An 11801-nucleotide genomic window follows, 5' to 3' on the forward strand; every position below is an offset into this window, starting at 1 on the left:
GCCGAATTCTGTTGCCTGGACCTGCGTCTGTGATCTCTAACACCAAAGCCACAGGCACTCAATATTAAGATGGAAAATGCGACCTTGTACTGAAATCACATGTGCTATGTAATGTGAATAGTGTTGTTCACCATGAAAGAGTATGAGCATTGTTCTTTAAAATGTATCATTTTAAAAACTTCTCTCCTTTTTTTCAACCCTCCCTCCAGCAGCTGCAAATTTTTCAAGCCTCCCTCCTCCGTCCCGAAGGCTATCTCAGATAAGGCGGCGGAGAAAGAGGACGCGAGACGAGATGTTCACAGAAATAATGGAATGCACCTGTAATGAAAGAGCTCATTTGAATGAGTGGAAGGACACGGTATCTAAATTTAGGAACGATGCCAGTGAACGTGAGGTCATGAGGGACGCTCGAGATGAGAGGTGGCAGGCTGCAACGCTGGGGCTGGTGCGTGATCAAACGGACATGCTCCGGGGTCTGGTGGAGCTTCAAGAACGGCAGCAGGATAACAGAGTGCCGCTGCAGCCACTGTATAACTTCCCTCCCCCCTCACCATGTTCCATAGCCTCCTCACCCAGACGTGTAAGAACGGGGGGGGGGGAGGGGGAGGCTCCATGCACCCTCCCACTCCACCCCAGTGGACAGCCCAACCAAAAGTCTGTCATTATATTGAATTTTTTCAGTGGCCTTTTACTTCCCTCCTATCCTCCTCCCAAACCTCACCCAGGTTACCTTGTCGGTTCTCTCCCTATGTTTATAATCAATTAATAAAGAATACATGATTTTTAAACGATAGTGACTTTATTTCCTTTAAAAGCAAGCTGTGATTTAAGGGGGGAGGGTGGTTTGCTTACAGGGAATGAGTCAATCAGGGGGCGGGTTTTCAACAAACAGAACTTTCACACCGTAGCCTGGCCAGTCATGAAACTGCTTTTCAAAGCTTCTCTGATGCACAGCACTTCCTGGTGTGATCTTCTAATTGCCCTGGTGTCTGGCTGCGCATAATCAGCAGCCAGGCAATTTGCCTCAGCCTCCCACCCCGCCATAAAGGTCTCGCCCTTACTCTCACAGAGATTGTGGAGCACACAGCAAGCAGCAATAACAATGGGGATATTGGTTTGGCTGAGGTCTGAGCGAGTCAGTAACGATCGCCAGCGACCTTTTAAATGGCCAAATGCACATTCTACCACCATTCTGCACTTGCTCAGCCTGTAGTTGAACAGCTCCTGACTCCTGTCCAGGCTGCCTGTGTATGGCTTCATGAGCCATGGCATTAAGGGGTAGGCTGGGTCCCCAAGGATAACTATAGGCATTTCAACATCCCCAACGGTTATTTTCTGGTCTGGGAAGTAAGTCCCTTGCTGCAGCCGGTTAAACAGAGTAGTGTTCCTGAAGACGCGAGCGTCATGAACCCTTCCCGGCCAGCCCACGTTGATGTTGGTGAAACGTCCCATGTGATTCACAAGTGCTTGCAGCACCACTGAAAAGTACCCCTTGCGGTTTATGTACTGGGTACCCTGGTGCTCGGGTGCCAAGATAGGAATATGGGTTCCATCTATCGCCCCACCACAATTAGGGAATCCCATTGCAGCAAAGCCATCCACTATGACCTGCACATTTCCCAGAGTCACTACCTTTCGTAGCAGCAGCTCAGTAATTGCTTTGGCTACTTGCATCACAGCAGTCCCCACGGTAGATTTGCCCACTCCAAATTGATTCCCGACTGACTGGTAGCTGTCTGGAGTTGCAAGCTTCCACAGGGCTATCGCCACTCGCTTCTCAACTGTGAAGGCTGCTCTCATCTTGGTATTCTGGCGCTTCAGGGCAGGGGAAAGCAAGTCACAAAGTTCCATGAAAGTGCCCTCTGCATGCGAAAGTTTCGCAGCCCCTGGGAATCATCCCACACCTGCAACACTATGCGGTCCCACCAGTCTGTGCTTGTTTCCCGGGCCCAGAATCGGCGTTCCACGGATAGAACCTGCCCCATTAACAGCATGATCTCCAAAGCACCGGGGCCAGCGGTTTGACAGAATTCCATGTCCTCATCACTCTCGCCTCCTCGCTGCCTGGTTTTGCAGGTTCTGGTTCAGCATAAACTGCATGATAACGCGCGAGGTGCTTACAATGTTCATGACTGCTGTCTTAAGCTGAGTGGGCTCCATGCTTGCCGTGGTATGGCGTCTGCACTGTTCATCCAGGAAAAAGGCACGAAATGGTTGTCTGCCGTTGCTTTCCTGGAGAGGGGGGAGGATGTACCCAGAACCACCCGCGACAATGTTTTTGGCCCCATCAGGCATTGGGATTTCAACCCAGAATTCCAATGGGCGGAGGAGACTGCGGGAACTATGGGACAGCTACCCACAGTGCAACGCTCCGGAAATTGACGCTAGCCCCGGTACATGGACGCACACCGCCGAATTAATGTGCTTAGTGTGGCCGCATACATTCGACTTTATACAATCTGTTTCCAAAATTCGAATTATATAAATTCGGATTAATCCCATAGTGTAGACATACCCATAGTTACACCATTCAATAGAATGAAAAGAAATAATTTATTGTGCAAGAGTTGCAAGTTTGGGCCCAATCTTGGGCTCTAAAACATTTCCTCTTAAAACTACTTATTTTATACAATCTTGAGAGCAACAAAATTAATGAAAAGCCTTCAACTGGAGTTGGATCAGACTCTAAGTAACTGGCTCAAGGTCATACTGACAGCGAATCCTGACTTCACTGAAATCAGCTGGAGTTTTGCCATTCACTTCAACAGGGCCCAGATTTCACCAGACATCTGCAGCAGAGCTAGGAAGACCCCAATCTCCAGGCTCTCTGTCTTAGTGCCTTGTGAAAATAGTGAACATCTTAGCACATACTCTTCTACTTCATAAAATCTGCAAAACTCCTGTCTATTTTTTTCACTCCTAGAGTTACAACATCCGTTTTTTTAATAATAGCTATTGCTTCTATTAACCTTAAACAAAGTACTTTAAAAATGCTCAGATTTTTTTTATGTAAAATAGAACAATACCAATTTTACTGTATTCAACTTACTTTCTTGGAAACGTATATTTACTTACAACAAAACCTTTTAAATCATAAGTTACAAATCTACAAACTAATTTTGGGGCATCAGTTCTTGTATAATCAAGTCTTAAAACACATCAGAAGCAAAAACTTCAGCAAGTGAATAATAGTTAATAAGATTAATCTAACATTACAACTAGAAAAACACAAACAAAAAGTGTGTTCTCAAAGGTTTGCCATCTTAGTATTTAATTGGGGCTGGATCATACGCCAGAGTTCCACCTCTGGAAACTTGAGTCCACTTATGTGCACTAAGTTACAAGGTACAGCGAACCTGGTAATAGCAATACAGATCCCAGTGCATGGGTAGTCCCATCATAAAATTAATAGACCACATTTCTCAATAACTGATAATATGCTCCAGAAATCCAGGCTTAAAGAATTGAGTGTCACATGTATAGACTCTGTAGAAATTTCAGAGCTATATAGCAGTCTAGAACTGTAACAACAAGGGATGTTGCAATTTTAGCATAGGAGAACTGTCAGGACGCCTTGAGTAACCAGAAGTGAAACGTAACAGGGATGCTACAGGACAGGAGTAGGACCAAATGCAAAACCCGTGAGGGACCAAGATTAGAAATGCAGGGAGTACTGCAGAGTTGGAATGCTTGGGTGCTACAGAATATTATTATTTTCTTTAATTTCCAATAGTGGTCACAGTGTGCAAGGCACTTTTCAAATATAAGAGAAAGCGTGTTTCAGGTGCTGCAGCGCAGCACACCACAGTATAGTCACGGGAGGTCATGTCTGCAGTACCTGGCATCACTGTCCATTCTATTTAGACTTTTCTACCTCACCTATCACAACCATGATATTGGCATGCCTGTAAAACAGAAGTGGTGAAGGTGTTACAGGGCACCCTCAGAGGTATCACAGCAGAAACATGCAAGGAGCAGACAAAGCAGTCCTGGGAGCCAGGTCTACACAGGGGAACAGCATTATTATTTGTTCTGATTTCCAGTAGTGACCACAGTGTGCTAGGCACATTGTAGATATAAGAGATGTGTTTGGGGTGCTTAAGCACGCTGCCCAGAAGATGGCCCAAGGTGCTACAATAGGGCATGGTGAGAGTGCAGGAAGTCTGGTTTACCTGAGGACAATGGAGGTGCTGGGAAGAGGCAGGGCTGCATGAGAAAATATAAATATAACTGCCTTTTGGCAGTAGATGGTGTATTATGACCGGTAACTGTCCTATAAATATAAGGGCACTCCAGGGCAGGGCTATGGGGCAGGCAGACAGCAAGGGACGCTTCGGGACAGACAGCAGGGACTGATAACGGGGGGCACTTGAGGGCAGACAGCAGGCAACGCTGCAGGGGGAACACAAACTGCCAGTGGGCCACAGCGGGTCAGCAAGGGAGATCAGGTCAGTGGAGCAGCAACGGTTACCGCACGGGCCCAGCACGCGCTGGTCCGATTCCCTAGGGTGCTCAACCCCGCCCCGCGTGTGCCCTGAGGCAGGCAGGGTGCGAGGAGGCTGTTCCCACGGTCCCCGCCCCCTAGACCCCAGGTACCATTACCCAGCAAGCCCAGCGCCGCGCCGCCATCCTGCTGCCGGCCAGCTCCCACGGGAACCACACAGCCTCGCGAGAACTCACTCCCTTTCCCTCCTCCTTGTCTCATATTGTCCCCTCCCACACAGCTGCGCTAGGAATCAACATGGCGGTCGCGCCGCGCACGTGTCCCGGTCCCGCAGCAAACGCCTCGTACGGGCACCCAGCGCGCGCACACGCACATGTACACGCACGCGACGGGAGGGGGAGCGGCGCCGATGCGCACGCGCAAGAGTTGCCTTGCCGCTCCGGTCCCAGGCAGTTGGGATTCGAACGGGGCGCGCGAGCCTCCTCCCCCACGCGCTGGTCACGTGGGGCTTTTCCCCTCCGTCTGCCCCCCCTCGCGGGCGCCGAATTCGGCATCATCCGGGTCCCCCCTTTCCCTTCTGTCGAGGCCTCACCTGGCTCCCGCTGTCTCGCGCGCACGGAGCCGGCCGGCAGAGGAGCCGTTTCCCCTGCTCGTTCTCTCCGTGCCGCGCACCAGGCAGCGGCGGCGGCGGCTCCACACAGCGCCTGCTCCCCCCTCAGCGCGGCGGCTCCTTCCGCTTCCTTCCCCTCCCCCCGCTGCAGCGGGGACCCGCTCCCTGCAGCTCCGCCTGCTGGTAGCTGGGGGAGGCGGCCGGCCGCCGCCTACGCTCGCGGGGTGAGGGTCGGCGCTGCCCCGCGGAGCTGGACGCGCCGAGTGACTGTTCTCGCCGCGTAGCATAGGGGGAAAGTCCCTAACTGGGGGCGAGCCGGCTCTGCCCACAGGGACGCGACGGGCGTCTGGCCAGAGGGCGTGTGAGTCAAGAGCCGGGCTGGGCCTGACTTGGGCACTGTGAGATGCGGATGGTGGAAGCAGAGGTGCGAGGGATGGGTCAGAGCTGCCGCGTTCCCTGCCCCCACCATCCCCACCGAAAAACTCCTATCTTCAGAGCATGCAGGCAATAGGGTGGCAAGGCCCAGCCATAGGAAGTGGTTCCAGCTGCTCCCCAGGCAGGCAGCTCTGGCTTCTGGGCTTTTAGACCAGTGACTCTCAAACTTTTGTACTGGGGACCCCTTTCACATGCAAGGAGCCTCTGAGCGCGACCCCCTCCCCTTATAAATTAAAAACACTTGTTTATATATTTAACACCATTATAAATGCTGGAGGCAAAGCGGGATTTGGGGTGGAGGCTGACAGCTCATGACCCCCCCCCCATGCAATAACCTCCTGACCCCCAGTTTGAGAACCCCTGTTTTAGATTGTTGCCACCCCCCTTTGGCTTAACCACATAAGCAACTTTGGGGGGGGGTCCACATTTGTGTCCATTAGGAAGAGAAATTGATGAGGTGAGTCAGGTGTATTTTTTGGTATTTTTTGTAAATCCTGTTGATTTACAAAGGATGTGCAGAGAGTCCTGTTTCCATTAGAGTGACCTGATGTCCTGATTTTATAGGGACAGTCCCAATTTTTGGATCTTATTTTGGCTCCTATTACACCCCCACCCCCTGTCCTGATTTTTCACACTTGCTGTCTGGTCACCTAGTTTCCCTGGATGGTGTAATGAGTAAGGCAGTTTCCTTGCTGAGCCAATCCCCAAACCAGTCAGTTCTCAAGGAATTTTGTGTCTCTGCTCCTTGTCAGGACCACGCTCATGCCAAAGAGGCTTCTGTTGCTGTCTGCTGGCTTTCTTCTCTACACGCACACTTAGCTTATGCTCCCATAGCTTCTGTATTTGCAATCAGGGAACACATCCCACAGAGGTTAGCTTCTGCTTAAGCATTGCCATATAGCCCATTGCTTTGGGCAGTAGCAGCTTTTATTTCCAACTATGTCACAACATAAAAGAGATTAATTGTGCCTTCCATGGAGCCTGAAAGACGGGTGCTTAGCTTTAACCAGATTTGTGATTGTAGATGAAAGACTCGCTTGATGGCAGCCATTAAACATCTTTCCAGCACAACAACATTGTCTTTATCTGTGGCCTTTTCTAGGGCAAGAAGGTTAACTTTATCATTGCTCACAAGGAACAAGGGTCTATGCATCCTGACCTGTCACAGGCACCGGCACCTTCCCTTATATTTTATCCAAACTGATCCTGCCTACCCCTTTTCCAAGACCTTTTCAATCAGCTATCTGACTGAAATCAGTGAGGGAGCTCCCCACAGAAGCTGTAGTAGCTGTTCTGTTTGTTTTCACTCTAGGATGCTGTCTGTCTTTAGGCAGATCTGATATATCTTTTATTGGTCTCTTCCTCCTCCATGCTTGCAATTAATTACTTTTCAGATATTTAGGGATTTATAAAGGATTAGCAGAACCTTAAATTTAGCCTGTAAAGAATACAGATAAATGTAATACGTTACTAATATCAGCCCACCTGTCTGTGAAAGCTGTCCTTTGCACTACCAGAAGCTTCTGGTTAATCCCAGGTTGATTATAGTGTAGAAACCCAACCAAGTGTGTGGAGGATTATGCAGTAGCAACTCCGTAGTTAAGGATGCTACGGGATTTCCTCTTAAAGCCAAATTTTCAAACATATAAAATCCAGATAAGTAATTATAGCATCTTGAAAATTACCCTGTTTCCCCGAAAATAAGACATCCTCCGAAAATAAGGCCTACTTACAGTTTTGCCTCTCGTTGTAATATAAGGCATCCCCCCGATAATAAGACCTCCCCGATAATAAGGCATCCACCGATAATAAGGCATTTTTCATTTCTGAAAAATAAGACATCCCCTGAAAATAAGACCTAGCGCATCTTTGGGAGCAAAAATTAATATAAGACACTGTCTTATTTTCGGGGAAACAGGGTAGTATGTCAGTTCAGGGCCTGGCATAGAGTTTATGGTGCAAATTAGAGATCAGGCACTCCAGCGGTTCCTGTGATACATACTGCCCAAACCACCTCTCCAAATAAAATACCTGTTTTTAAAATTGAAAGTGTCTTATGTTTTTGTACAGAGGTCAGGTAAAAAAGAGGGGTTTAAAGGAGAGTAAAGCTGTATCATTAGGCAGGTAAGAGGTCCAGAGCTGATAGCTGCTGGGCTCTGAAGAGAGTAATTCCTAGCCCCACACCACTTGCTGCCCCACACCACTTGGTGCTGCCAGCTTGTTAAGTCTCTGCCTTCCCATTGTCAAGGAAAGCATCTTCACAGGATTTGCTAAAAGGGGACATGATCCCTTCAATTCCAAGATGATGCATCTTCAAGGGCAGGGCCATTGCCCTGTCCACACGGCCTACAGTGAGGGTGCTGGGCTCTGGCCAGGCTTTCTGTAGACTGGGTTTAGGAGGAAGCCCCATCCACTAGTGGCAGGGATTCCCTCTGGGGAAGATTTAAGTCCATATATGGGAGTATGCTCCATTGTAAGAAATCCTTGGTCTAGGAGGGCAGAGTTTCTGTATGCCCAACCAATAGAAGATGGGGCTCAACATGAGCCAGGTTCCTCCAGAAAGCAGGAGGAAGGGCAGTAGTCATTATCCCTGAAAATGTATTTTCTTAGATTAATGGGCCCCTGAAGATGCATTTCATGTGATGCGGGAGGCAGTGGTGCCTCAAAGAAGGAGATGGGATGAGCAAGCCATCAGCCAACTGCTGAAGACTACAGGAGAGGATGGAGTGGATTGGTCCTTGGACCCTCCAGATGACACCAAGGGTGAGTCCTGGACGGGCAAGAGGGGCTACTCAGCTGAAGGAGAGGAGTTTGGGGTTCAGGGATGTAAGGGTGGGGATAGTAGAGGGATTGGAGCTGTGTCACAGGGGAAGAGCTGATTGCGGGATAGGCAAGTAGTCGAAGCTGTGGATTGGAGCTGAGGCAGTAGAGATAGAAGTGGGCAGGAGAGCCAGGGTGGAGGGAAGCAATGTGAGGGATGAAAAGAAGTCAAAGCTTTCAATCTGGTAGCTGGATCCAAAATAAAGTCTCTCAGAGAGGGGCTTGTATGAGGAAGGGTGACGCATGGGACAGATTTCTGACAAGAGCATCATTAATAATCATGGTATTTCTATGTGGATTTGAAGTAGGGTGATGGAGTCATCCCTAACTCTGCTGCCTCCACAGCACTGATTGCAGAATGCACAGAGGATACAAGTAGGGGCTTTTGCAAGCGTTGCCAAGAAATACCTCACTTCATGGTCTCCAATAAAATACTGGGCCATTACTGTGGCTTTTAGGTTCTTTTAGCTCATCTAGACCAGTGGTTCTCAACCAGGGGTACATGTACCCCTGGGAGAACGCAGAGGTCTTCGACAGGGTACATCAACTCATCTAGATATTTGCCTAGTTTTACAACAGGTTATATAAAAAGTACTAGCAGTCAGTACAAACTAAAATTTCTTACAATGACTTGTTTATACTGCGCTATATACTATAAGTATACACTGAAATGTTAGTATATTATTTATATTCCAATTGATTTATTTTATGATTATATTCTAAAAATGGGAAAGTAAGCATTTTTTCAGTAATAGTGTGCTGTGACACATTTTTATTAGGGCTGTCAAGCGATTAAAAAAATTAATAGTGATTAATCACGTGATTAAAAAATCAAAAATAATATAAAGTGAGCACTCTACACTTTGTATTCTGTGTTGTAATTGAAATAGATATATTTGAAAATGTAGAAAAACATCCACAAATATTTAATACATTTCAATTGATATTCTATTGTTTAACAGTGTGATTAATCATGATTAATTTTTTTGAGTTAATCGTGTGAGTTAACTGTGATTAATTGACAGCCCTAATTTTTATGTCTCATTTTGTAAGATAGAGTACGCAAGACAAATCAGACTCCTGAAAGGGGTACAGTAGTCTGACAAGGTTCAGAACCACCGATGCAGACTTTCTCTTCCGGCATTGTAGGATCATTTCCTGCAATAGGTTTCTTAGCACTTTATCTAGACTAGTTTTAGACATGGATTTCCACAGCAAATAATTTAGATGTCACAAACAAAATACAGAAAATTATAAAGGAGCAAAAACATAATGGTGAGCACTCCTGGTTGGCTGTTGGTACTAACGTACAGTAATCTTGTCTCCCATTTAGGAATGGGAGAGGCCAGAATGAGACAAGTTTAAAATAGCTAACAATTTTTCTAACTTGCAGATCTCGAAAGGAGTCAATTGCAAGCCACACTTACGGTAAAATGTAAAACAATTACATTACATCTGACTATTAAACCAGTCATTTCCAAATAAACTAAACACCTCCACAGTGAACAAGTAGCTGAAATGAATACATCTTTTCCCAGTATTTAGGTTGAAGTTTATGTCCAGTGCCTGACCAGAGGAGGCTGCTGAACCATTGTCATTCCCGTTGCAAAACTTCCATTTGACTTCAGCAGTGCAGATTTGGGTCCTAAATGTCTTTTCCTTATTGGTGGTGCTTGATCCCTTTCACAGATGCACAATATCAAGATAGTTGTAATCTGGGCTGCTACTTAATAGATGCTCTAGAGGTGCCTGAAGAATGGAAGGATTGTGGCAACCTGTCTAGTCCACAATCACCAGCCTTTCTTCTAATGCTCATTACTATAAATGTTCAGTTACTGATCAGTATTCTTTCTTTCCTTTCAGAAATAAACCATTTTGAAGCTGCCTTGTTCTTTGGTCCCTTCCTGTTAAAGTTACATATATTGAAAGAAAAGACAAGACAAAATACAATCTCTGCCATGTAGAACACTGGGAACAAGGTTTCAGAGTGGTAGCTGTGTTAGTCTGTATCAGCAAAAACGAGTAGTCCTTGTGGCACCTTAAAGATTTATTTGGGCATAAGCTTTCATGGGCTAGAACCCCTTTCATCAGATGCATCTCTAAATTTGTTAATCTCTAAGGTGCCACAGGACTCCTCGTTTTTACTGGGAACAAGCTATTTCTCATGATTTTGTAACCATCTAGCTAACTCTGGTTCTTCCTAAAGAGACTCCCCTTTTCCTAAGGGAAGCTCTTAGCCAGCAAGATCTAACTGCCAATCCCCAACTATTATTCCCAACAGCTACGGAACCTTCCTTTTCCAATGTTCTGTGGAGGTCATGCCAAATTTTCTGTTCAAAGTTCCTCCTCAACTGCAGATTTAATATTGATGCTAATTAGATGTACTCTGAAGACAAACCATCCTTCTGAACAACACTTACAGTTTGCATCTCCATTAACTTGAGGTCGCATAATTTATGGAGCCAATAGCCCTTCATCCTAAATTTACTTCAATAGGAGGTCTGAGTTTGGGATCAGCAATCTCCAGTTTCCCTCACTGGGGTTTGTTGAGCAGAAGGCAGATCTTCAGTCCTTTCTCTGGTCAAGGCAAAATCTCAACAATCTTCCCCTTTCCTTCCAACTCTCATATTTAGACCTAACGGAATCCAGGAAGCAGCTAGAAAGTTGCCATGAGAATTCAGATATCACTTTCTAGAATGCTTTGATGCTTTAGAGGCCTGCCCTTTCACAATAATTAGTAACAAAATGTTATGCAATGTATTGGCAGGGCAACAGCTCAGTGGCTTACTTTCAAAACTAGTGCCAAAATGTAAAATCAAATGCCAAAAAGTTGATTTTTCAAAATACCACACATCAGCCAACTTTAGGGAACATCTGCCTACTTAATGTTGAAATTTAAGCAGTTTATTTTTTGGAGGGAAAAAATCCCTCTAGGAAGAATATTTGCTTTTGTATGTATTTTACAGTGTAATGAAACAATTATGTAACAGGTTGACATTATTGGAAAGAAAAACAGGAAAGAATGACTTCAGACTAAAGAAGGGAGAGTTTAGTTGAGATCAGAGAGAAACATGTCCTTATTGTAACAGCAATTCAACAATAGAACACCTTTGCACATGAGGTCACTGAGGCACTATAAATGATGTTTATAGATTAGGTAAGACTCAGTAACTTTTATGATAGATACAATCCTTTGCAGACATAACTTTTATTGTTGTAGGGGAAGGTGTAAAGATTTTTTAAAAGCTGTTAGACTTAAATAAGTGCAAGAACTGTGTGCTTTAGAAAAGCTAAAACTATGAAAAACAGACACAGAGAAGAAAGAACAGGAGTACTTCTGGCACCTTAGAGACTAACAGATTTATTTGAGCATAAGCTTTCATGGTCTCTAAGGTGTTTAACAAATGCCTGTGCTATTAAAAGCCAAATTCTCACCTCTCATGTTATCTTGGTTTCAAGTCCTCTGCTTTGCTGCCTAGCCATGCTTGCTGT

At 46.0% G+C, this 11801-nt stretch overlaps 1 protein-coding gene across 12 annotated transcripts in view; it reads right to left on the bottom strand.

The window, feature by feature from the left end:
- Positions 1 to 5356, bottom strand: part of ZZZ3 (zinc finger ZZ-type containing 3) — a 98147-nt gene extending 92791 nt beyond the window's left edge. For 3 of the 12 annotated variants that reach the window (XM_065555423.1, XM_065555419.1, XM_065555417.1), the window contains exon 1: positions 5037 to 5206. Coding sequence is in view for 1 of the 12 variants with exons in the window: in XM_065555424.1 (XP_065411496.1) it covers positions 5037 to 5341 (305 nt within the window). In the remaining 11 variants the exon portion in view is untranslated. Of the gene's footprint in view, positions 1 to 3838; positions 3901 to 4602; positions 4741 to 5036 lie in introns of those variants that run through there. The other 9 variants (XM_065555418.1, XM_065555421.1, XM_065555413.1 and 6 more) reach the window with 6 other exon arrangements.
- Between the last annotated feature and the right edge of the window lie 6445 nt (positions 5357 to 11801).

Source organism: Chrysemys picta, chromosome 8 (genome assembly GCF_011386835.1).
Source record: "Chrysemys picta bellii isolate R12L10 chromosome 8, ASM1138683v2, whole genome shotgun sequence".
Lineage (NCBI taxonomy): Eukaryota > Metazoa > Chordata > Testudines > Emydidae > Chrysemys > Chrysemys picta.